This window comes from Bubalus bubalis, chromosome 9 (genome assembly GCF_019923935.1).
Source record: "Bubalus bubalis isolate 160015118507 breed Murrah chromosome 9, NDDB_SH_1, whole genome shotgun sequence".
Lineage (NCBI taxonomy): Eukaryota > Metazoa > Chordata > Mammalia > Artiodactyla > Bovidae > Bubalus > Bubalus bubalis.
Window position 1 is genome coordinate 104629788 of NC_059165.1, and position 26115 is coordinate 104655902.

General features: G+C 48.4%; 2 protein-coding genes across 4 annotated transcripts; both read right to left on the reverse strand.

The window, feature by feature from the left end:
* Positions 1 to 1260: 1260 nt before the first annotated feature.
* LOC102395641 (bone marrow stromal antigen 2) lies at positions 1261 to 5296 on the reverse strand. 2 transcript variants are annotated; one of them, XM_025293798.3, is made up of 5 exons: positions 4909 to 5281; positions 4097 to 4151; positions 3763 to 3814; positions 3393 to 3508; positions 1261 to 3160 (listed from the first exon to the last, which is right to left on the reverse strand). In XM_025293798.3, exons 1-4 carry the CDS (start codon positions 5215 to 5217, stop codon positions 3412 to 3414), a joined length of 513 nt encoding a protein of 170 aa, XP_025149583.2. In that variant the 5' UTR covers positions 5218 to 5281; the 3' UTR covers positions 1261 to 3160; positions 3393 to 3411. The 2 variants fall into 2 exon arrangements, with proteins under 2 accessions (XP_025149583.2, XP_045022700.1); XM_045166765.1 differs by lacking the exon at positions 3763 to 3814 and having other exon boundaries at positions 4909 to 5296.
* Positions 5297 to 10408: 5112 nt separating this feature from the next.
* LOC123466193 (bone marrow stromal antigen 2-like) lies at positions 10409 to 14473 on the reverse strand. 2 transcript variants are annotated; one of them, XM_045166766.1, is made up of 5 exons: positions 14100 to 14467; positions 13279 to 13333; positions 12945 to 12996; positions 12542 to 12687; positions 10409 to 12309 (listed from the first exon to the last, which is right to left on the reverse strand). In XM_045166766.1, exons 1-4 carry the CDS (start codon positions 14406 to 14408, stop codon positions 12561 to 12563), a joined length of 543 nt encoding a protein of 180 aa, XP_045022701.1. In that variant the 5' UTR covers positions 14409 to 14467; the 3' UTR covers positions 10409 to 12309; positions 12542 to 12560. The 2 variants fall into 2 exon arrangements, with proteins under 2 accessions (XP_045022701.1, XP_045022702.1); XM_045166767.1 differs by lacking the exons at positions 10409 to 12309; positions 12945 to 12996 and having other exon boundaries at positions 12552 to 12687; positions 14100 to 14473.
* Between the last annotated feature and the right edge of the window lie 11642 nt (positions 14474 to 26115).

The window sequence follows — 26115 nt, forward strand, 5'->3', positions numbered from 1 at the left end:
ACATAGGCTGCAGCTTGAGGCCATGGGAGGGATTGCTATCTGAAGCCTATTTGTGAGGAGAATGTTTATGGCAAAGGAGTTTACTGAATTTAGGGCTTAGAAATAATTAAAATAGTTAGAAGTTGAAGATTTAAAGAATGTTGTAATGTTAGCATATTTTACTGTAGCTTATAGAGGTTAGGAATTTTAGAGATACTATAGCTAGAAGCCTTTTTAAGAGATAGTGAGCTCAGGATGTTAGGGGCAAACAGGATTTAGAAAGATAAGAAATAAACTGAGGAATGTAGCATGAGTTACAATGTAATCACAAGTTAACTGTAGGACACATAAGAGGAAGTGGATAATAGATGGAAAAGCTGATTCCGAGAGAATCGCTGAAGCAGGAACTCTGTTTGAAGGGCAACAATGATTTATGGAGATAATAAATGTGGCTGAGGGGGAATTGAAAATGTCAAACCTCTGACCTAATGTTTTTGTAAAAGTATAAAAGAGAATCTTAAACTTGAAATAAATAGGCAGTCCAAGAAAACTGAGAGGCTGTCTCATCGCCCACACTGTTCATCTCTTCAGGTTGAATCCCTGGCTGCTAGAGCTGGATGCCGGCAGATATCGGGGCTCCAGTGGGCTGAAATTTGAACTTTAGGGTCAGCTTAGGACCATGATTTGAGATAGGGGTCCAGATTGCATGTGCTCAGCCCTGCCTCCCTGCCAGACCTGGGCAAGTGATTTCATCCTAGCCTTAGTTTCCATAGCCGTAAATGGGGATGAACATAATAGAACTTTGTGCCCCCCCCACCCCCACCCTCATTTTGCAACCAAAGCCCGTGCTGCATTCCCCCCATTCTAGTCTCAGCCCTGGAAACAGGAAGCTTGTGAGTTTTCCCTCTAAGATTTTGATTGGAAAAAGTAATGCATATTCTTCTGAATTTATGCTTTATAAAATATAGGTATATATATATAGTGTCTGTGCCAGGTCTTATTCGTGGCAGGCTGAATCTTTGTTGCAACACATGGAATCTTATTTGTTGCCTGTGGGATCTAGTTTCCTGATCAGGGCCAAATCAGGCCCCCCCTGCATTGGGAGAGTGGAGTCTCACCCACCGGATCACTAGGAAAGTCCTAATCTATCTTTTTCTTCTGTTTTTTGGCTGTGACTTGCAGAATGTGGGATCTTAGTTCCCTGACAACAGATCTCACCCATGTCCCCTGCAGTTTAAGTGAGATGCCTTAACCACCAGACCAGGGAAGTCCCAACCTTTGTTATTTTTTAAAGACTCACTTTATTTTGGTTTGCATGAACCCAGCAAAGACAGTCCAGAAACATTCCATAGACTCTATTTCCATTTCCACCACTTTGGTCACCATTCATCTCTAAGGTGCACATGTTGCAATGTAGGAACCAGTGCTGACCAATAACAGGATTAACTGAAATCCACCCATTATTCCCATCTCCTCAGTTTCCCCTAATGTCCTTTTTCTGCCCCCGGATCCTCACAGGACACTGAGTCCTGATGCTTCTGTAGGCTCCCTTGTGTCAGGCAGAGTCTCAGGCTTTCCTGGTCGTGATGACATTGAGAGTGGAGAGTCAGGTGTTCTGTACGGTGGTCCTCAGGTGGGATTGGTCTGGGGTTGTTCTCATGGTTGGACTGGCCTTTGTCGAAAAGGACCAGAGAGGGCACGTGCTGTTCTCATGACACTCATGTGTCCAGGATATGGGCTATCAGCCTGACTTACCCTGTGATGTTGATCATGATGCCCTGGCTGAGGTGGTGTCCGTCAGGCGTCTCCACCAGAAAGCTACCTCCTTCCTCTCTTCCACCTGTGCCTTCTGGAAAGAGGTGACGATTTATAGCCCACACCAAAGCCATGGGACCCGCACATCATCCTTTTGAGGGTGAGATATTTGTGTATGTTATTTGATATTCTTCGGCCTGGGAGATTTTTCTCCTCTCTTTCATTTATTGTTTTAGTCAGTCATGTACTTATATTCCTGCGAACTCATGGATATTTCTTTTACACATGATGATATTTATTTTGTCACTCAAACAGTTTCCACTTTGGCTCTTTGTTATTTTTCACAAGCTTCATTCCACTAAAGCATTCGGGAACATTCTTTGTAGTCACGTAGAAACCATATGCTTATAAGGGGCTCAGTTAACGAAGGCCACCATCAAACACCATTTTAGGAGCAGGAGGCACACACAGGGAGAGCGTTCTTTCCCTTTTATTGGTCATGACTCCCAGCTTATGGGATATTAGTTCCTAGACCAGGGATTGACCCCAGGCCACGGGAGCCTGGAATCCTAACCACCACGTCATCAGAGAACTCTTCGAGGACTTCATTTTGAGAAGCAGAGAAGTCTCTGGGGAGGGGCTCCCAGAGCTGGGTCCTGCGGGATGAATAGGAGCTTGGGGGATGGAGGTGGCAGGACAAGGTGACACAGATCTGTCCCGAGTCTGCTCCTCCAAGTGTGAGCCGCAGCCCTGCACTTTCCGCCGGAAGGGACTGGGAGCCAGGGCAGAGTGCCCCTCGTCTCAGCCTCGGTTTCCTCGTGGAGCCGGTGCCATCAGGAGAGGAAACGGCAATGAGATGAGAGAAGCCAGGAGATGAGAGAAGAAAGCTGCAGGCAGGGAGCTCTCACCGGGGCCCTTTAGAGGCTGCCAGCAGAGAAGAGGGCTGGGGATGCAGGGGGATGGTGCTTGCTGGAACCCCCGAGATCTTGAGGACCATTCTAGAGCACGGAAGGCTGGTTGTGGATGTCAGTGGATGTCCACCTTTGTCTGCAGGGCAGGCCACAGATGCTTTGGGAGGTCACCCAATGACGCTCCAAACACTCGAGAGTCCAGTTTTCTCCCCAAAAGGGATGTTTCCATTTCGAGTCCAAAGACCCAAGAGGAAAGTGACTTTCTCAGAGCAGTGTCAGCAAGATGGAGGGGCCGCAACCCGACTCGCGTGCCATCCCTAGCTCTAGGCGGCCCTGGGCCAGCTCTGCTACTTTCCCAGTCTCAAGGCATCCTTTCAGGACTGCCCTGTCTTGGGCCCCTTAGGCTACCCCATCCTCCCTACAACCGTGTTGCCATGTGGTCCTGTCAGGACTGGCCAGGTCCGGAAGCCTCAAACCGGAATCCGAGCTGGAGTCGGCCCGGTCCTGGTTGTGGCCTAAAAGATATCAGAATAGGGAATCAGAGGCAGACGGATCCCGGGCTCCGCCCCCAGCCCCACCAGACTCTAGGGCCCTTCCCAACTCACTGAGCCCTCCCTCGGTCTCCAGATTCCACTCGCCGGTGCCCAGCCGCCTGCCCCGCAGGCAGGCCACCTCCCCAGACCCTGACCCAGGCCCAGCTCCCCGCCCCTCCGAGCTCTCTTCTCCCTCGAGACACCCGCTTCTTACCGGCCGGCTTTCTGGGACCTCATTTCTTCAGACACTTGCAGATGATGAGCGTACACACAAGCAACATGAAAAACCACATTGAACTGTTGTCCTCCCCTGAGGCCTCACTCTTTCTTCTGGAATAGAAATAGGGGAACTCAGGCTGCGGCCCCCTGGGCTCCAGGGGATCTGCCCTTAAGAATCTCCACTCCTCCCTCACCAAGCCGCTGGGCAGGAGAGTGAGCAGCGGCCACCCCAGGGTTGTGTGACAGATGGGACGCGGCTGGGACTTAAACTTAGTCCCCTGAGCATCCGGGTTTTTTCTGAGCCGAAGGGACTCGGGAGTGTGGGGGTGGAGTGAAAGGGGCGTGGCCGGGGCGTGGTCTCGCACCTTTCTTTCGTCAGAACATCATGCAGTTGTTGCTTCAAAGCCGCCAACTCTCCTGTTTGAGGGATGGAGTACAGATTCAGGGGCCTCGTGGACACAGTGATCTCCCTAAGCCACCTGACACCCAGCCGGGACATCACGTGACTTAGCGCGGTGTTCATTCATCCCCAGCTGGGAAACCCGGCTCCCGGCTCCCCCACCCCAAATGGAATCTGGACCCCCTTCCTCTTGCCTGATCACAACCCTGGGACCCTCCCTCCGGACTCCCTTTCAACACCTGACCTGTCGCTACCCCCCTAGCCCACTCTGAGGAACCCTGGTCATTTGCTTTTCTCACCCTGAAGCTCCTCCACTCGTGCCTGCTCCTTCTTCAGAGAGTCCCTCAGGGTCACCTGGGTCAGAGGGGAGGGTCAGAAAATGGACTCCTGTGCCTGGGTTCTGGCCCCTCCCTGAGCCCTGGGATCAGAGGTGCTCAGATGCACACACCCTTCATTTCCCACTCATCCACCCCACCGCCCGGCCCCTCAGTCTTCTACCCTGAAGAATGGGCACAACCTCCCACCTTCCCCTGGACACTGGTAAGAGTGTGATCCTCAAAATGGGAGTTTTGAAGGCCCTCCAGAAGAGAATGTGGAGGTTCCCCATGCCCAGACTCTAGGAGAATTTTCTAGATGCCCTGGGCTATAGAGTTCCTTCTATAACCAGAAACAAGGGTCTGGGGGTGGGAAGTGGGAGTGATGATTTCAAAGCCCAAGTTAGAGGTCCACAGAGTTTCAAGGTCCTCCATGTTAGAACAGAAGTGAAAAGTTCAAAGGCTCTCAGGATGCAGTGGTAAGAGCTGGCTAGGTCCTGTTCCCAGCCCCTAGAGGGGATTTCTGTTCCCCAAGATTGGCCCAAGGGGCGTTTCTAGATCCCACCATTCAAGCGCCAGTTTAGAGATCCTTCATACCCTAAAGGGATACTGACACACATAATAGGAGTTTTAAGGCTTCCCCCCAACATACCCCAGCACCCCAGAGAGAGTTTGGAGGTTCCCACACCCTGGTGGTGACAAAAAGGACACAGTTTCAAGGTCTATCTCGATCTCCACAAAGACCCTGGGAGAGACCTCCAAGTCCGGGGCCCTCTCGAGGGGCTGCAATGGCTTACCACAGCCTGTTTGCAGGTAGCAGCTTCGGCTTCCTTCTCATGTAAGAGTTCCTGGGCCTGGTTTAGCTGGCGCTGCACGTGTTGGTTGAGCTCCTGACATTCCTTCTGTGCTTGGAGGCCATCCACGCAGGCCTTGCTGTTGGCAATGACAGCGAAGTAGATCAGGGTCCCAAGCAGACTTACCGCCGCCAGGAGCAGCAGGAGCCCCAGCCACAGCGGCAGCTTGTGGCCACACAGCGCTGACTCACTCGAGTCCTTTTCTTTATCTATGGGCATCACAGAGTCACTCATGTCCTCCTCGGTGTCCATGGGCACTAGTCTGTAGTGAATAGAAGTAGTGCCAAATGGAACTGCTGGAACCTCTATGGGCTAGGACTGCCCCTTGATTAGCATAATAGCGGTGCCGACCAATGACAAGCTCCAGGAGGACTGGGGTGACTTGGCGACACTCCAATGAAGCCTGTGCAGCCAGGGGACAGCCCAGGCAATCCGTTTAGGTTTCGGTTTCAGTTTCCTTTTCCCGGGAAAAAAAGCTGAGTTGCTTTTGCCAATTTCTGGCCTTGGGGCTTTCTGGGTTGGATGGTGGCCAGTGAGATCCTGAGAGAGGGGAGTGGGGCTCCTGGGACACCCCATGTCATGTCCTAGCCCTTCTCCTACATGTTTCTGAGGGTGACCATTGCAGTTACTGAGCAGCCGGTGCACTCCAGCTCTGTGTTCGTCTGTACCACAAACGGAAGAGGCAGAGGGCTTTTTAGGGGGGCCAAGTCCCCAGCTGGGAGAAATGAAGGCTGAGACGTGAGTGGTGACTGGGGCGGTGTTGTGTGTGACTGAGGAGACTGGGTTTTGAATTCAGGAATCTCCTGGTGACCTTGAAGGGTTCACTTAGCGTCTCTGTCCCCTGCCAAGTGGACCATCAGGAGACATGGAGGGTGTCAGAGGACCGACCAGAGCCTGCAGGGAGAGGAGAGAAGCGCTGGACCTCAAATACTACTCAGACTGCAGTTGTCCTACACGGCCACCAGGGGACGCACCACAGGCAACAAACAACCACCCAGGCCCTTGTCCTGGCTCCAGGCAGGAACTTGCTGTTTCTGCCAGCATCTGCCTCTACCACCCCGGGACTCCACAAAAACCCTCTGAACTGTAACCGAACAGGACTCTAAGCGGCCTTCCCAGGGCAGACTCCTCCCCCATATCTTTTGTTTTAGCTCCTTTATGAAGTATGGAGATAATAGTATCTAATACCCGTTCCTGAGTTGTTTTCACAGGTGTGAAAATGCCACCCCCCTTCCTCCTACCAAGCCACACACCAAATGGAAGATGTTAACCACATGTGGATCAGGACATGTAGCCCCCAGACCTACTGGTGGAAAAGGATTGATAATGTTAACCCCTGTGACTTCACCATCAGTCACTCAGAGAATCGTCCCATGCCCTGGGCCCACTGGCCCCTCCCCTGGGTCTTGAAAATGCTTTTCAGAGACCTCTGGAGGGGTCAGGATTCTCTGGGGACATGAGCGACCGGCCTCCTTGCGGGGCCCTGCAATGAAGCTTCCTCTGCTGCAAACCCCACAATTTCTGTGTGTCTGTCCTCACTGTGTGCCAGGGACACGGATTTCAGTTCACGGAAGCTCAGTTTCCTCGTCTGTAACGTGGGGTCATCAGAGGAGCGGCTTCGTCAGGAGGGGCCAATGAGGACTTCTGAGTAAGGCGCTTTGCATCCAGTAGGCACTCAGTGCCCGTGTGGCTGGGCGTGTGACTCAGGGCAGATGGACTGGGGGGAAACGTGGAAATCAGGCCCAGGAGTGAGGAGTACATTTTGAGGAAAGAAGATCAAATCCATTTGGGACACTCAGAACCCAAAAGACGTGGGCGGGAGGTGTCTAGGGAGAGCCCTCCAAAGGGGGTGGGACCCTGGAGTGACATTCCAGGGAACTCAGGCTGCACTGATCTCCCTTCCAAATGGTCAAGGGAGCCAGATCTTCCTGCTGGAGACTGGCCTGATCACACACTTCCTGTTGCAGGGAGTGACTTCTGGAGGCAACTGTGCACCTGTCCACTGTCTTCTTTCACCACAGCCCGACCACTACCCAGGTCCTGTTGGCTCAGCCATTTGCAGGGTTTGCCATCCGCTTGATCAGATGGTACTTGGGGCCAAAGCCAGGGATCCTGGTGTTCAGGATGACACCCCTCTGCCTAGTTACGCGGCTCACAGCAAAGACCCGCTTCCAACAACTCAAGAGACGGCACTACACGTGGACATCACCAGATAGTCTATCTGAAATCAGATTATGTTCTTTGCCCCCAGAGATGGAGAAGCTCTATACAGTGAGCAAAAATAAGACCTGGAGCTGACTGTGGCTCAGATCATGACTCCTTCTTGCCAAATTCAGGCTTAAATTAAAGGAAGTAGTGGAAAACCACTAGGCCATTCAGGTATGACCTAAATCCAATCCCGTACAGTGGAGGTGATGAATAGACTCAAAGGGTTAGATCTGGTAGACAGAGCGCCTGGTTAACTATGGAGGGAGGTTTATAACACCATACAGGGGTCAGGGACAAAACCGTTCCGAGGCCAAAAACATACCTGAAGGCAAAGTGGCTGTCTGTGCTTAGTGGCTCAGGCGTGTCGGACTCTTTGCCATCCCATGGACTCTAGCCCACCAGGCAGCTCTGTCCATGGGGATTCTCCAGGCAAGAATACCAGAGTGGGTTGCCATGCCCTCCTCCAGGGGATCTGTACAACCCAGGGATTGAACCCAGGTCTCCTGCATTGCAGGCGGATTTTTACTGTCTGAGCCACCAGGGTTGTCTGAGGAAGCCTCACAAACAGTTGAGGAAAGAAGAAAAGTGAAAGGCAAGGGAGAAGGGAGATAAACCCGACTCAAGGCAGAGTTTCAGAGAACAGCAAGGAGACATAAGAAGGCCTTTTTCAAGGAACAATGCAAAGAAATAGAAAAAAACAGTAGAGTGGGAAAGACTAGAGAATTCTTCTGAAAAACTGGAGATATCATGGGAACATTTCATGAGAAGACGAGCACAATAAAGGACAGATACAGTAAGGAGCTAAGAGAAACAGAAATAACTAAGAAAAGGTGGCAAGAATACACAGAAAAACTATAGAGGAAAGGTCTTTGTGACCTAGATAACCGTAATGCTATGGTCACTCACCTAGAGCTGAACATCCTGGAGTGTGAAGTTAAGTGGGCCTTAGGAAGCATTGCTATAATCAAAGCTAGTGGAGGTGATGGAGTTCCAGCTGAGCTGTTTCAAATCCTAGAAGATGACGCTGTTAAAGTGCTGCTCTCAAGATGTCAGCAGATTTGTAAAACTCAGAACTGGAAGAGGTCAGTTTTCATTCCAATCTCAAGGAAGGCAATGCCAAAGAATGTTCCAACTACCATACAATTGTGCTCATTTCACATGCTAGCAGGGTTTGCTCAAAGTCCTTCAGGCTAGGCTTTAGCAGTACAGGAACCAAGAACATCCATTGTCTGAGGTGGGTTTCAAAACAGCAGAGGAACCAGAGGTAAAATTGCCAACATTCTTTGGATTGTGGAGAAAGCAACGGAGTTCCAGAAAAAAATTTACTTTTGCTTCATTGACTGTGCTAAAGGCTTTGACTGTGTGGATCACAACAAACTGTGGAAAATTCTGAAAGAGATGAGAGTGCCCGACCATGTTATCTGTCTCCTGAGAAGCCCGTATACGGGTCACAAGGCAAACTTAGAATTGGACCTGGAACCACTGACTGGCTCAAAATTGAGAAAGGAGTGAGACATGGCTTTATATTGTCACACTGCGTGACACACTGCATTAACTTTATGCAGAGTACAACATGTGAAAGGCTGGCCTGGATGAATGACAAGCAGGAATCAAGACTTCCAGGAGAAATATCAACAGCTTCAGACATGCAGAGGGCACCACTCTAATGCAGAAAGGGGAGATGAACTAAAGAGCCTCTTGATGAAGTGAAAGAGGAGAATGAAAAACCTGGATTGAAATACAGCAAGCAACAAACTACGGTCAAGGCATCTGGTCCCATCACTTCATGGAAAATAAAATCAGAAAAAGCAGAAACTGTGACTGATTTTATTTTCTTGGTTTCCAAAATCACTGAGCATGGGTACTACATCCATGAAATTAAAAGACATTTGCTCCTTGGAAGAAAAGCTCTGACAAACCTAGACAGGATATTAAGAAGCAGACACATCACGTTTCCAACAGAATTCCATGTATTTAAGTTATGGTCTTTTCAGTAGTCATGTATGGATGGGAGAGTTGGACCATAAAGAAGGTTGAGTGCTGAAGAATCGATGCTTTCGAACTGAGGTGCTGGAGAAGACTGTTGAGAGATCCTTGGACAGCAAGGAGATCAAACCAGTCAATCCTAAAGGAAAGCAACCCTAAGTATTCATTGGAAGGACTGATGCTGAAGCTCCAATATTTTGGCCACCTGATTGGAAGAGCCAACTCATTGGAAAAGACCCTGATGCTGAGAAATACTGAAGGCAAGTGGAGAAGGCGGCAGCAGAGGATAAGTTGGTTTGATAGCATCACCGACTCATTTGAGCAAACTCTGGAAGATAGTGGAAGACAAAGGAGCCTGGCAAGCTGCAGTCCATGGGGCTGCAAAGCCAGGGACACCACCTAGTGACTGAACAATGACAATTTCCTCACCCCACCCCCACTCCAACTCCATTAAAGCCACTCAGCAGCCAAATGACCCAGAGATCAGGGATGGACTTGCTGTGGAGACTGACATGGAGCCTGTGTGTCTCCTGAGGAGGGCCTCCCTCCCAGGCTAGGACTCCAGGTGCAAAGACAGGGCCCTTGGCAAAGCTGGTATCTGAGCTCCACTGGGCTGAATTTTGAACTTCAGGGTCAGCTTAGGACCATGATTTGAGATAGGGGTCAAGGTTGCATGTGCTCAGCCCTGTCTCCCTGCCAGACCTGGGCAAGTGATTTCATCCTAGCCTTAGTTTCCATAGCCGTAAATGGGGATGAACATAATAGAACTTTGTGCCCCCCCCACCCCCACCCTCATTTTGCAACCAAAGCCCGTGCTGCATTCCCCTCATTCTAGTCTCAGCCCTGGAAACAGGAAGCTTGTGAGTTTTCCCTCTAAGATTTTGATTGGAAAAAGTAATGCATATTCTTCTGAATTTATGCTTTAAAAAACATATGTATGTATATAATTGTCTGTGCCAGGTCTTATTCGTGGCAGGCTGAATCTTTGCCTGGACACATGGAATCTTACTTGTTGCCTATGAGATCTAGTTTCCTGATCAGGGTCAAATCATGCCCCTCTGCACTGGGAGAGTGGAGTCTCACCCACCGGATCACTACGAAAGTCCTAAACTATCTTTTTTTTTTTTCCTTCTGTTCTTTGGCTGTGACTTGCAGAATGTGGGATCTTAGTTCCCTGACAACAGAGCTCACCCATGTCCCCTGCGGAGGTGCCTTAACCACCAGACCACCAGGGAAGTCCCAACCTTTGTTATTTTTTAAAGACTCACTTTATTTTGGTTTGCACAAATCCAGCAAAGACAGTCCAGAAACATTCCATAGACTCTATTTCCATTTCCACCACTTTGGTCATCTTTCATCTCTAAGGTGCACGTGTTGCAATGTGTGAACCAGTGCTGACTGATAACAGGATTAACTGAGTCCATGCATTATTCCCATCTCCTCAGTTTCCCCTAATGTCCTTTTTCTGCCCCCAGATCCTCACAGGACACTGAGTCCTGATGCTTCTGTAGGCTCCCTTGGGTCAGGTAGAGTCTCAGGCTTTCCTGGTCGTGATGACATTGAGAGTGGAGAGTCAGGTGTTCTGTACGGTGGTCCTCGGGTGGGATTGGTCTGGGGTTGTTCTCATGGTTGGACTGGCCTTTGGCGAGAAGGACCAGAGAGGGCACGTGCTGTTCTCATGACACTCATGTGTCCAGGATATGGGCTATCAGCCTGACTTACCCTGTGATGTTGATCATGATGCCCTGGCTGAGGTGGTGTCCGTCAGGCGTCTCCACCAGAAAGCTACCTCCTTCCTCTCTTCCACCTGTGCCTTCTGGAAAGAGGTGACGATTTATAGCCCACACCAAAGCCATGGGACCCGCACATCATCCTTTTGAGGGTGAGATATTTGTGTATGTTATTTGATATTCTTCGGCCTGGGAGATTTTTCTCCTCTCTTTCATTTATTGTTTTAGTCAGTCATGTACTTATATTCCTGCGAACTCATGGATATTTCTTTTACACATGATGATATTTATTTTGTCACTCAAACAGTTTCCACTTTGGCTCTTTGTTATTTTTCACAAGCTTCATTCCACTAAAGCATTCGGGAACATTCTTTGTAGTCACGTAGAAACCATATGCTTATAAGGGGCTCAGTTAACGAAGGCCACCATCAAACACCATTTTAGGAGCAGGAGGCACACACAGGGAGAGCGTTCTTTCCCTTTTATTGGTCATGACTCCCAGCTTATGGGATATTAGTTCCTAGACCAGGGATGGACCCCAGGCCACGGGAGCCTGGAATCCTAACCACCACGTCATCAGAGAACTCTTCGAGGACTTCATTTTGAGAAGCAGAGAAGTCTCTGGGGGGGGGGGCTCCCAGAGCTGGGTCCTGCGGGATGAATAGGAGCTTGGGGGATGGAGGTGGCAGGACAAGGTGACACAGATCTGTCCCGAGTCTGCTCCTCCAAGTGTGAGCCGCAGCCCTGCACTTTCCGCCGGAAGGGACTGGGAGCCAGGGCAGAGTGCCCCTCGTCTCAGCCTCGGTTTCCTCGTGGAGCCGGTGCCATCAGGAGAGGAAACGGCAATGAGATGAGAGAAGCCAGGAGATGAGAGAAGAAAGCTGCAGGCAGGGAGCTCTCACCGGGGCCCTTTAGAGGCTGCCAGCAGAGAAGAGGGCTGGGGATGCAGGGGGATGGTGCCTGCTGGAACCCCCGAGATCTTGAGGACCATTCTAGAGCACGGAAGGCTGGTTGTGGATGTCAGTGGATGTCCACCTTTGTCTGCAGGGCAGGCCACAGATGCTTTGGGAGGTCACCCAATGACGCTCCAAACACTCGAGAGTCCAGTTTTCTCCCCAAAAGGGATGTTTCCATTTCGAGTCCAAAGACCCAAGAGGAAAGTGACTTTCTCAGAGCAGTGTCAGCAAGATGGAGGGGCCGCAACCCGACTCGCGTGCCATCCCTAGCTCTAGGCGGCCCTGGGCCAGCTCTGCTACTTTCCCAGTCTCAAGGCATCCTTTCAGGACTGCCCTGTCTTGGGCCCCTTAGGCTACCCCATCCTCCCTACAACCGTGTTGCCATGTGGTCCTGTCGGGACTGGCCAGGTCCGGAAGCCTCAAACCGGAATCCGAGCTGGAGTCGGCCCGGTCCTGGTTGTGGCCTAAAAGATATCAGAATAGGGAGTCAGAGGCAGACGGATCCCGGGCTCCGCCCTCAGCCCCACCAGACTCCAGGACCCCTCCCAACTCACTGAGCCCTCCCTCGGTCTCCAGATTCCACTCCCCGGTGCCCAGCCGCCTGCCCCGCAGGCAGGCCACCTCCCCAGACCCTGACCCAGGCCCAGCTCCCCGCCCCTCCGAGCTCTCTTCTCCCTCGAGACACCCCCTTCTTACCGGCCGGCTTTCTGGGACCTCATTTCTTCAGACACTTGCAGGTGATGAGCACACCCGCGGTCATCACCACACCCACAAGAAACGCGAGGAACAACAGGACGTAGAAGCTAGAGGAGTAATCCTCCGCTGAGGCCTCACTCTTTCTTCTGGAATAGAAATCGGGGAACTCAGGCTGCGGCCCCCAGGGGTCCAGGGGATCTGCGCTTTGCCTTTAAGAATCTCCACTCCTCCCCCAAGTCGCTGGGGAGGAGAGTGAGCAGCGGCCACCCCAGGGATGTGTGACAGATGGGACGAGGCTGGGACTTAAACTTAGTCCCCTGACATCGGGGGTTTTTCTGAGCCTAAGGGACTCCGGAGTGTAGGGGTGGAGTGAAAGGGGCGTGGCCGGGGCGTGGTCTCGCACCTTAATTTCTCAGAAAGGTCATGCAGTTGTTGGTTCAAGGTCGCCAACTCTCCTGTTTGAGGGATAGGGTACAGATTCAGGGGCCTCGTGGACACAGTGACCTCGCTAAGCCACCTGACACCCAGCCGGGACATCACGTGACTTAGCGCGGTGTTCATTCATCCCCAGCTGGGAAACCCGGCTCCCGGCTCCCCCACCCCAAATGGAATCTGGACCCCCTTCCTCTTGCCTGATCACAACCCTGGGACCCTCCCTCCGGACTCCCTTTCAACACCTGACCTGTCGCTACCCCCCTAGCCCACTCTGAGGAACCCTGGTCATTTGCTTTTCTCACCCTGAAGCTCCTCCACTCGTGCCTGCTCCTTCTTCAGAGAGTCCCTCAGGGTCACCTGGGTCAGAGGGGAGGGTCAGAACCTGGACTCCTGTGCCTGGGTTCTGGCCCCTCCCTGAGCCCTGGGATCAGAGGTGCTCAGATGCACACACCCTTCATTTCCCATCCAACCCTCCTCCGGCCCCTCAGTCTTCTACCCTGAAGAATGGGCACAACCTCCCACCTTCCCCGGGACACCGGTAAGAGTGTGATCCTCAAAATGGGAGTTTGAAGGCCCCCCAGAAGAGAATGTGGAGGTTCCCCATGCCCAGACTCTAGGAGAATTTTCTAGATGCCCTGGGCTATAGCCCAATAAGATTAAGAGTTCCTTCTATAACCAGAAACAAGGGGCTGGGGGTGGGAAGTGGGAGTGATGATTTCAAAGCCCAAGTTAGAGGTCCATAAGAGATTCAACGTCTCCATATTAGAACAGAAGTGAAAATTTCAAAGGCTCTCAGGATGCAGTGCAAAGAGCTGGGTAGGTCCTGTTCCCAGCCCCTAGAGGGATTTCTGCTCCCCAAGATTGCCCAAGAGGAGTTTCTAGATCCCCCCATTCAAGCGCCAGAGTTTAGAGATCCTTCATACCCTAAAGGGATACTGACACACATAATAGGAGTTTTAAGGCTTCCCCCCAACATACCCCAGCACCCCAGAGAGAGTTTGGAGGTTCCCACACCCTGGTGGTGACAAAAAGGACACAGTTTCAAGGTCTATCTCGATCTCCACAAAGACCCTGGGAGAGACCTCCAAGTCCGGGGCCCTCTCGAGGGGCTGCAATGGCTTACCACAGCCTGTTTGCAGGTAGCAGCTTCGGCTTCCTTCTCGTGTAAGAGTTCCTGGGCCTGGTTTAGCTGGCGCTGCACGTGTTGGTTGAGCTCCTGACATTCCTTCTGTGCTTGGAGGCCATCCACGCAGGCCTTGCTGTTGGCAATGACAGCGAAGTAGATCATGGGCACAAGAAGCCCCACCGCCGCCAGGAGCAGCAGGAGCCCCAGCCACAGCGGCAGCTTGCGGCCACACAGCGCTGACTCACTCGAGTCCTTTTCTTTATCTAAGGGCATCATGAACTCACTCATGTCCTCCTCGGTGTCCATGAGCCCTGGTCTGTAGTGAATAGAAGAAGTAGTGCCATCCTGAACTCCTGGAACCTTTATAGGCTAAGACTGCCCACTCATTAGCATAATAGCGGTGCTGACCAATGAGAAGCTCCAAGAGGATCCTCTGAGTTGGCGATACTCGAATGGAGCCTGTGCAGGCAGAGGGCAGTCAGGCTTGCAGTTTAGGTTTCAGTTTCCTTTTTCCTTTCCCCGGGAAAAAACGGTGGGTTGCTTTTGCCAATTTCTGGCCTTGGGGCTTTCTGGGTTGGATGCTGGCCAGTGAGATCCTGATAGAGGGGAGTGGGGCTCCCTGAGACACCCCCTGTCAAGTCCTAGCCTTTCTCCTACATGTTTCTGAGGGTGACCATTGTAGTTACTGAGCAGCCGGTGAACTCCAGCTCTGTGTTCTGTACCACAAACGGAAGAGGCAGAGGGCTTTTCTTTGGCCACAAGTCCCCAGCTGGGAGAAATGAAGGCTGAGACGAGTGGTGACTGGGGCGGTGTTGTGTCTGACTTAAGAGACTGGGTTTTGAATTCAGGGATTTCCTGGTGACCTTGCTGGGGTTCACTTAGCGTCTCTGTCCCCTGCCGAGCGGACCATCAGGAGCCATGGAGGGTGTCAGAGGACCAACCAGAGCCTGCAGGAAGAGGGAAGAGCTGGACCTCAAACAGTACTCAGACTGCAGTTGTCCTACATGGCCACCAGGGGACGCACCAGGCAACAAATAACCACCCAGGCCCTTGTCCTGGCTCCAGGCAGGAACTTGCTCTTTCTGCCAGCAACTGCCTCTACCACCCCGGGACTCCACAAAAACCCTCTGAACTGTAACCGAACAGGACTCTAAGCGGCCTTCCCAGGGCAGACTCCTCCCCCATATCTTCTGTTTTAGCTCCTTTATGAAGTATGGAGATAATAGTATCTAGTGCACATTCCTGAGGTGTTTTTTACAGATGAAAACGCCCATGCCCTATGGTGTGTCCCTGGGAGCCCCTCTCCCCTCTCACAGGATCTTACTGGCCAGCATCCAACCCAGAAATGCCCAAGGCCAGAATTTGGCGAAAGCAACCCACCATTTTTTCCGGGAAAAGGATAAAGGAAACTGAAACCAAAACCTAAACCCAAAGCCTGGGCTGTCCCCTGCCTGCACAGGCTCCAAATGAAAAAGCTGCTGCTGCTGCTAAGTCACTTCAGTCCTTTCCGACTCTGTGTAACCCCATAGACCGTATAGCCCTCCAGTCTCTGTCCCTGGGATTCTCCAGGCAAGAATATTGGAGTGGGTTGCCATGTCCTTCTCCAAATGAAAAAGCCCCACCAACCTAATGGAAAATGTTAAGTACTTAGGACCATTAGTGTTTACTCCCCAGACCCACTGGTGGGAAAAGATGGATGATGTTAATCCCTGTAACAAGCACCCTGTGACCTCCTCATCAGCCATGAGGAGAATTGTGCAGGAGCTGATCCCATAATCCGTGCCCAGCGTCCCCTCACCTAGCCTTGAAAAACGCTTTGCAGAAACCCCTCTGGGAGTTCAGGAGTTTTTTGTGGGTCCTGAGCCACCAGCTTCCTTGGATGGCCCTGCAATAAAACTTTCCCTGTTCCAAATTCCAAAATTTCCGTGTGACTGGTCTCTCACTGTGCACTGAGCACATGGACCTGTGCTAAGGGAACCTCCGTTTTATCCTGTGTAAAGAGGGGCCACAACAAGGGCAGCCTCGTCAGGAGGGGCCAGTGAGGGGTTCTGAGCAAAGTGCTTTGGCCTCCAGTTGTTCTCTCAGCTGTGTTCAACTCTGTGACCCCATTGTCAGCTACAAATTGGCAGTTAGCAAAGGCACTGTCAAGCAGTGAAAAACAAAGGCATTTGCCATCTGCCTCTATGGAGATTGAACCTCATGCTGCTACATCTGTTGACCTTCAACAACCCCTGAGGGAGTTCAGGGTGGAGGGAGGCACTCTGTGCTCCAGGGAATCTGCTGGGACAGGCCTTTAGATAGTTGGATGTTTTTAGGAACAGGTTTTATGATCCCAATCCTTGAATCTCCTCATATCTAGAGAAGCACTAAATCCCTTCATGGTGACATCAGATCCTCATGACTAACAAAAAACCATTTGTAAAATGAGTGCTTCATGGGATTGAACTCCTCCTTCACCAAAACCTTATATATTGACCTTTCCATATTGCTGCTTTGGAGCAGTCTCTCAGAGCTATTTGAGATGCTGCCTTCCGGGCTGTGGTCCTCATTTTGCCCCAAATAAAACTTAACTCACAATTCTCAAGTTGTACATCGTTTTTTTTTAAGTCAACAGTTATGGCGACCACAAAGGGACCCAGAGTGGACTTCCTTACTTCGACTGGACTCCACGGGGAACCGGGTACCCGCAGTGGCCCCTTGCACCCATCCGCCTCCTCAGGGAGTGCAGACAAATTTGGGTAAATTTCTCCTGGTTCTCGAATCTCCAATATTGATTGAGATTCTGAGTTTTATTTGGCAGTGGAGCAGGTTACCTGCCCCATCCCGGTAGGAAAGACACTGGGGTTGTGGGGGTGGGTGAAACACCCAGGGCATAGCTACTCATGGTCTAGACACTGAGTGGAGCTCGGTTGGAAGATACCAAGAAATTCCCACCCAGTCAAAAGATACTGAGTGGGAGTCAGGCTGAAAGATGCCAGGGGAATTGCCCACCCAGTGGAAAGGTACGGGGGAGGGGGGCTTGATTGTGAAATAAATCGAGGAATATCTGGGGCTTGGCTGAAAGATGCCAAGGTCGCTCCATTGTGGAGGACTGAATGGTCTTGGCTAAGTGGTTAAGTAAGAGGCTGATCTGACACTTTTCCTCAGTTTGACTGCCATTATGGAATTTGTCAGGATAAAAGTGAGGAAAATATATGAGAGCTTTGCTCTGAAGAAAAGGGACAAGGCTCCCCCTGGCTGGTTTTGGTTTTCTCAGGTGACTGAGAAATTTGTGGGAGTGGTGGAGGCCTAGTCCTCATACCGTGCAGTGGGCCCGTAGGGGAAACCCACTCATTAACTAAACGCACATAAGAACTGGCCATTCAGCGATCTGAACGGCATAGTGGTCTTAGATTGCTGGAGGCAGAATCTAAGACACATAAGATGAGCTGAATCGACTCTGGGGTGACTCCTAGAGGAGTTAAGCTCACGAGCAGCACATGGGCCCACCACACAAGTTCACTAGTGATTTTTATCCCTGACAAATTCAGCTTAAAATGGGAAACAGAATGTCTCAAAAACAGAAACAAAGGGGTGTCAGAAAGCCAGCCTCTGACTAACACTCCAGCCAGATTCATGTACAATACATGCGGAGCTCATACATCCAATTACCTAGTTAATTGAGAAATTATACTAGAAGAGAGCTCAACCTAAAATGGTCAAACTGGGGTTCTTTTGATATTCCAAAATTGATACTTTTGCATGCACAATTAGAAAAGGCCTGCCATGCTTCCTTTGGTTTATAGAAGCTTCTAAAAGAGGAAATGATGGAGTAACTTCTTCACAGAAAATCAACAAGAAATTGCTTAAAACTATATCAGAATTTAAAAAGGCTGCAGGCACTGACTCTGCCGGGTCACGGGTCTAATGGAACTGGGAAGTCATGTCTGGCATTTATGCCTCTTGGCTTTTGATTTCTGGGCATCTCTTCGCCTTTTGTTTCATTTGGAGTGTGACTGAAGTTCTGGTTCGGTTTGCTTTTGTTGATTTGGTTTGAGCACACAGACACCTGTTCAAACTGCTCGAATTAATATGGGAATTGCTCACCCAAAGGTTCCACACTCCACCTGGGAACCCCTTGGGAGAAAAAAACTGGTCAATCTAAAGCTATGTTCCAATGACAAGAAAAATGGTCTAAAAATATTGATCTTTATTGACACAGGATAGAAAAATGGACTGAAGTTCCCTTATGTCCAGGACTTCCTCCTGTAATCAACATACTGGGGCTGATCAAACAGAGACTTCTACTTCCCCAGGGGGACAATCCTGCTGGGACTAATCTGCCCTTGTTATCAGGGCCAAGTTGAGCACTATCTGGTCTAAATTTTGGCTATAAAACGATGGTCACAGAAAAACGATTTTTTGACAAAGTGGTCACAATATTCTTTAGACTCCAGAGAAAGCCTGAAGAAAAAAAAAAAAATCTCTTTAAGAATTCTGGCCCTGAGGAAACAACTCCTATACCTTTAGAACAGAGCTGTCTGGATCATCAGGTGGCGCTAGTGATTAAGAACCCGCCTGCCAGTGCGGGAGACATAGGAGACACAGGTTCGATCCCTGGGTCAGGAAGATCCCCTGGAGAAGGAAATGGCAAACCACTCCAGTATTCTTGCCTGGAGAATCCCATCAACAGAGGAACCTGGTGGTTTATAGTCCATGGGGTCGCAAAGAGTTGGACACGACTGAAGCGACTTGGTAAGTACGCACATCTGGATCACTTATCTGCTGCTGCTGCTGCTGCTAAGTTGCCTCAGTCGTGTCTGACTTTGTGCGACCCCATAGACCGCAGCCCACCAGGCTCCCCCATCCCTGGGATTCTCCAGGCGAGAACACTGGAGTGGGTTGCCATTTCCTTCTCCAATGCATGAAAGCGAAAAGTGAAAGTGAAGTCACTCAGTCGTGTCTGACTCTTAGCGACCCCATGGACTGCAGCCCACCAGGCTCCTCTGTCTGTGGGATTCTCCAGGCAAGAGTACTGGAGTGGGGTGCCATTGCCTTCTCCAGTATCGCTTATCTAGACCATCTCTAATTCCTGAAGCCAAAAGGGGAAAAAAGGAGGAATGAAGCCTTTTAAAATCTTGTTCCAGCCATTTTTTTACAACTAGTATTCATAACTAAGTTTGGAAAACAAAGCTATAGGCTCTCTTGTGTCTATTTGGATGTATGTATGTCTTAGTGGCTGCGCGGGCGCAGGAGGGCCTAGAGGAGCTATCCCACATTGAAGGTCAGGAAGGGCGGCAGTGAGGAGATACCCCTCGTCCAAGGTAAGGAGCAATGGCTGTACTTTGCTGGAGCAGCCGTGAAGAGATATCCCACGGCCAAGGTAAGAGAAACCCAAGTAAGATGGTAGGTGTTGCAAGAGGGCATCAGAGGGCAAACACACTGAAACCATACTCACAGAAAACTAGTCAATCTAATCACACTAGGACCACAGCCTTGTCTAACTCAATGAAACTAAGCCATGCCCGTGGGGCAACCCAGGATGGGTAGGTCATGGTGGAGAGATCTGGCAGAATGTGGTCCACTGGAGAAGAGAATGGCAAACCACTTTAGTATTCTTGCCTTGAGAACCCCATGAACAACAGTATGAAAAGGCAAAATGATAGGATACTGAAAGAGGAACTCCCCAGGTCAGTAGGTGCCCAATATGCTACTGGAGATCAGTGGAGAAATAACTCCAGAAAGAATGAAGGGATGGAGCCAAAGCAAAAACAATACCCAGCTGTGGATGTGACTGGTGATAGAAGCAAGGTCCAATGCTGTAAAGAGCAATATTGCATAGGAACCTGGAATCTCAGGTCCATGAATCAAGGCAAATTGGAAGTGGTCAAACAAGAGATGGCAAGAGTGAATGTTGACATTCTAGGAATCAGCGAACTGAAATGGACTGGAATGGGTGAATTTAACTCAGATGACCATTATATCTACTACTGCAGGCAGGAATCCCTCAGAAGAAATGGAGTAGCCATCATGGTCAACAAAAGACTTCGAAATGCAGTACTTGGATGCAATCTCAAAAACGACAGAATGATCTCTGTTCATTTCCAAGGCAAACCATTCAATATCACAGTAATTCAAGTCTATGCCCCAACCAGTAATGCTGAAGAAACTGAAGTTGAATGGTTCTATGAAGACCTACAAGACCTTTTAGAACTAACACCCAAAAAAGATGTCCTTTTCATTATAGGGGACTGGAATGCAAAAGTAGGAAGTCAAGAAACACCTGGAGTAACAGGCAAATTTGGCCTTGGAATATGGAATGAAGCAGGGCAAAGACTAATAGAGTTTTGCCAAGAAAATGCACTGGTCATAGCAAACACCCTCTTCCAACAACACAAGAGAAGACTCTATACATGGACATCACCAGATGGTCAACACCGAAATCAGATTGATTATGTTCTTTGCAGCCAAAGATGGAGAAGCTCTATACAGTCAACAAAAACAAGACCGGGAGCTGACTGTGGCTCAGATCATGAACTCCTTATTGCCAAATTCAGACTTAAATAGAAGAAAGTAGGGAAAACCACTAGATCATTCAGATATGACCTAAATCAAATCCCTTATGATTATACAGGGGAAGTGAGAAATAGATTTAAGGGCCTATATCTGATAGAGTGCCTGATGAACTATGGACTGAAGTTTGTGACATTGTACAGGAGACAGGGATCAAGACCATCCCCATGGAAAAGATATGCTAAAAAGCAAAATGTCTGTCTGGGGAGGCCTTACAAATAGCTGTGAAAAGAAGAGAAGTGAAAAGCAAAGGGGAAAAGGAAAGATATAAGCATCTGAATGCAGAGTTCCAAAGAATAGCAAGAAGAGATAAGAAAGCCTTCTTCAGCGATCAATGCAAAGAAATAGAGGAAAACAACAGAATGGGAAAGACTAGAGATCTCTTCAAGAAAATTAGAGATACCAAGGGAACATTTCATGCAAAGATGGGCTCGATAAATGACAGAAATGGTATGGACCTAAGAGAAGAAGAAGATATTAAGAAGAGGTGGCAAGAATACACAGAAGAACTGTACAAAAAAGATCTTCATGACCCAGATAATCACGATGGTGTGATCACTGACCTAGAGCCAGACGTCCTGGAATGTGAAGTCAAGTGGGCCTTAGAAAGCATCACTACGAACAAAGCTAGTGGAGGTGATGGAATTCCAGTTGAGCTAGTCCAAATCCTGAAAGATGATGCTGTGAAAGTGCTGCACTCAGTATGCCAGCAAATTTGGAAAACTCAGCAGTGGCCACAGGACTGGAAAAGGTCAGTTTTCATTCCAATCCCAAAGAAAGGCAATGCCAAAGAATGCTCAAACTACCGCACAATTGCACTCGTCTCACACGCTAGTAAAGTAATGCTCAAAATTCTCCAAGCCAGGCTTCAGCAATATGTGAACCTTGAACTTCTTGATGTTCAAGTTGGTTTTAGAAAAGGCAGAGGAACCAGAGGACAAGTTGCCAACATCCACTGGATCATGGAAAAAGCAAGAGAGTTCCAGAAAAACATCTATTTCTGCTTTATTGACTATGCCAAAGCCTTTGAATGTGTGGATCACAATAAACTGTGGGAAATGCTGAAAGAGATGGGAATACCAGACCACCTGACCTGCCTCTTGAGAAATCTGTATGCAGGTCAGGAAGCAACAGTTAGAACTGGACATGGAACAACAGACTGGTTCCAAATAGGTAAAGGAGTACATCAAGGCTGTATATTGTCACCCTGTTTATTTAACTTATATGCAGAGTACATCATGAGAAATGCTGGACTGGAAGAAACACAAGCTGGAATCAAGATTGCCGGGAGAAATATCAATATGCAGATATGATATTTCAATATCTCAGATATGCAGATGACACCATCCTTATGGCAGAAAGTGAAGAGGAACTAAAAAGCCCCTTGATGAAAGTGAAAGTGGAGAGTGAAAAAGTTGGCTTAAAGCTCAACATTCAGAAAATGAAGATCATGGCATCCGGTCCCATCACTTCATGGGAAGTAGATGGGGAAACAGTGGAAACAGTGTCAGACTTTATTTTTCTGGGCTCCAAAATCACTGCAAATGGTGACTGCAGCCATGAAATTAAAAGACACTTACTCCTTGGAAGGAAACTTATGACCAACCTAGATAGCATATTCAAAAGCAGAGACATTACTTTGCCAACAAAGGTCCGTCTAGTCAAGGCCATGGTTTTTCCTGTGGTCATGTATGGATGTGAGAGTTGGACTGTGAAGAAGGCTGAGCGCTGAAGAATTGATGCTTTTGAACTGTGGTGTTGGAGAAGACTCTTGAGAGTCCCTTGGACTGTGAGGTGATCCAACCAGTCCATTCTGAAGGAGATCAGCCCTGGGATTTCTTTGGAAGGAATGATGCTAAAGCTGAAACTCCAGTACTTTGGCCACCTCATGTGAAGAGTTGACTCATTGGAAAAGACTCTGATGCTGGGAGGGATTGGGGGCAAGAGGAGAAGGGGACGACAGAGGATGAGATGGCTGGATGGCATCACTGACTCGATGGACGTGAATCTCAGTGAACTCCGGGAGATGGTGATGGACAGGGAGGCCTGGCGTGCTGCGATTCATGGGGTCTCAAAGAGTCGGACACGACTGAGTGACTGATCTGTTCTGATGTCTTAGTGTGTGTCTGTATTTGTTTTTTTGGATAATATTGCTGATTGCTAAGATCAATTTGTAAATGAGCTCTAATCTAATTGGCCTAAAAGAAAAAAGTAAGTGCTTACAAATCAAAGAGTTCTAAATACAAGAGAAATTAACCTAAATGAATTTCAGGTTCACCTGAACTGGGAAATATTCAGTATTAAATACTTAATATTAATCTTTGCTTGTTGATCTACCTAATGTAGACACGTTTAAGAGTAATTAACATTAAAGCAGAATATTTTCATTGTATCTAGGTTTAATATAAGTTAAACATTATATCTGTTACAAGTTTGTCAGCAAGGAAATTACCTCAAGTGATCAGATCAGATCAGTCACTCAGCCGTGTCCGACTCTTTGAGTCCCCATGAATCGCAGCACTCCAGGCCTCCCTGTCCATCACCAACTCCCGGAGTTCACTCAGACTCACGTCCATCAAGTCAATGATGCCATCCAGCCATCTCATCCTCTGTCGTCCCCTTCTCCTCTTGTCCCCAATCCCTCCCAGCATCAGAGTCTTTTCCAATGAGTCAACTCTTCGCATGAGGTGGCCAAAGTACTGGAGTTTCAGCTTTAGCATCATTCCTTCCAAAGAAATCCCAGGGCTGATCTCCTTCAGAATGGACTGGTTGGATCTCCTCACAGTCCAAGGGACTCTCAAGAATCTTCTCCAACACCACAGTTCAAAAGCATCAATTCTTCAGCGCTCAGCCTTCTTCACAGTCCAACTCTCACATCCATACATGACCACAGGAAAAACCATGGCCTTGACTAGACGGACCTTTGTTGGCAAAGTAATGTCTCTGCTTCTGAATATGCTATCTAGGTTGGTCATAACTTTCCTTCCAAGGAGTAAGTGTCTTTTAATTTCATGGCTGCAGTCACCATCTGCAGTGATTTTGGAGCCCAGAAAAATAAAGTCTGACACTGTTTCCACTGTTTCCCCATCTAACTTTCCATAACCTTTCCCTAGCCCTGAAAGGTTTTAAAAGTTCAGTCTGAGACTATAAAAGTCTCAGCAAAGCAAAAAAGTCTATGATCAATTATGGTTATGTAAATCATCAGGCCAAGTTTATTGAGACCAGACCTATATTACAAACAAGTATTAATTTGGTTATATTTGGTAAAAAAATGATGGTGATTTTAGGGGGAAATTGTTGGGCTTCCCTTGTGGCTCAGCTGGTAAAGAATCCACCAGCAATGTGGGAGATCTGGGTTCGAACCCTGGGTTGGGAAGAACCCCCTGGAGAAGAGAAAGGCTACCACTCCAGGATTCTGGCCTGGAGAATTCCACGGACTGTATAGACCATGGGGTCGCAAAGAAAGTGACACGACTGAGTCACTTTCACTTCCTTTTTATACTTTAGGGAGAAAAAGATGTTTCAATGAATGTTAAATCCCTGTTTGTTAATGGAGGTCTGTATCTACTAAGACTCATTTCCTGGATAATTCTTTGTTGTTAGAGTATATTAATGTAAAATTTAATTAAATTATTAAAGGACACCCTAGGGTTGTTTCTGAAGCTTATCTCAGTAATCCATCTTTGAATGAAGATCAGATGCCTCACGCATCTTGACCTGCAACCAAGACTGGAAGAAGACATAATTTAAGGAACTGTCTCCAACCTGGATGGAAGGACCTTTCTATCAGGTTCTCTTAACTAGCTCAGGCCGAGTGAAACGGAAGGGAAATTGACTCTTGGATTAACTCCTGCTTCCCAAGCCCCCTTAGCTGGACTGATCTCTAGAGAGGCCTGATTGAAGGAAAGTTACACGGCTCAAAATAGCCTGAAGTTAAAACTCCCCTCTGGGTCCTCCCCACCATTCTATGCAAAACAAAGAACTCTCTCACCCAAAGAAAAAAATGGACATTAAGGTTGATTACGCCCAGCTCCCAGTCGGTCCCAGCCTCTGACCTATCATCTGAATTCCTTGACCCAGCCGTTTAAGAGATAACTACTCCGAACAACCTTGGAAAAGAACAGGCCCCCTTAAGACAGTAGATGTCCACATATATGCCTATATATACTTACTCTTTTCTTGGGTTAGTGCAGCAGCTCACTAATCTGACTGCTGCCCCTTCTTGCCTCGTTAAAGGTGATCTGTTCCTGTAAAGTGCCGGTCTCCTTGTTTTTCCAAACCTCGCCTTCTCTCCCTTACCCTACACTGTGGACCTGAAACTCACCATAAAACGATGCTCAAACAGAGGAAAGTACACTACATTAGGATAAGAAGAAGACGATATCAGAAGCAGACAGCTTGCCCAAGATGCTGATCTGACTTGTATGATCAATTTATAATGTTTTCTTGATTCCTTGGACCTATGCCTATCAATCAAATGTTTTCTATCATGGACATGATTCTATGCTAGTTTAAAACTCAATCCAGTCGTTGGGTTGTGGCCAATTACCTGTGTCTACTACTTCCTGGGTTACCTTGGTGGATTTCTGTTCTCTAGGGCTCTGATTGGATACTCCCCAGGAAATTTATTTCAGATGAATGTTCAGTCCTGTTCTATCTATTCATGATATTACTAGATGGAATCCTCTCACCTGGCCAATTAATAGTACCTGCTGTGATGCTGGCCATAGATTTAAGTTTTCTCTTAGGATCATTTAAATTCAATCTGAGTGATGAGCTAAGTCTCAATTAAAAACATTTACCTCTCATCTATTAAAAGGAAAACGCCCATGCTTATGGGGTAGATCTACATGGTTAACACAAGGCTATGGTCATTTAAGTTTAAAAGCTCTTCCATGTTGGGAAGGGTTAAATCATACTAAAAATGATCAACCTGGTAATTAATTATGAGACAAGACTCCGTACTTTATGAACTATGCCTATTATTACCTTTAGAGAGAGTGATTGGTATGGAATTCAGTGTATTTGTGGCATTAATGTATGGCCTTGACATCTCTAGGGATGGAGACGAAGGTGTCACCTGAGATTCCCATGAATTTAAGGTCATACATATTAACAAATTAGATGTAACCCCAACCAGTCTACCACTGATATGATCCCAATGGGTCAAAGATCTGTATTCTACTGGTATGAACATTTAGCAGCTTTTGGGTGTGTGTGTGTTTGTGTCTGCCTTCAATGGAGTTAGAGGGTGTAATTGGCCATATCAAAGCGTTAACAACTTTCATAAGCTTTAAATGATAGTAACCAGGCTATTAGCCTATTAAATTCTGAGATCTCTATGATGAGAAAGGCAGTGCTAGACAACTGCAAGGCCCCTGACACCTTAGAGTATCTCAGGAAGACATCTGTGCTATAATTAAAAATGAATGCTATATTTTCACACCTGATAAATCCTTTA

Coding starts and splice junctions, on each gene's coding strand:
- LOC102395641 (XM_025293798.3), bottom strand. CDS start 5,217: ATGGACACCGAGGAGGACATGAGTGACTCTGTGATGCCCATAGATAAA. Junction 3,815..4,096: donor ACGAGTGGAGGAGCTTCAGG/GTGAGAAAAGCA, acceptor TCCCTCAAACAG/GAGAGTTGGCGGCTTTGAAG. Junction 3,509..3,762: donor GATGTTCTGACGAAAGAAAG/GTGCGAGACCAC, acceptor TTTCTATTCCAG/AAGAAAGAGTGAGGCCTCAG.
- LOC123466193 (XM_045166766.1), bottom strand. CDS start 14,408: ATGGACACCGAGGAGGACATGAGTGAGTTCATGATGCCCTTAGATAAA. Junction 13,334..14,099: donor CTACCTGCAAACAGGCTGTG/GTAAGCCATTGC, acceptor CCTCTGACCCAG/GTGACCCTGAGGGACTCTCT. Junction 12,997..13,278: donor ACGAGTGGAGGAGCTTCAGG/GTGAGAAAAGCA, acceptor TCCCTCAAACAG/GAGAGTTGGCGACCTTGAAC.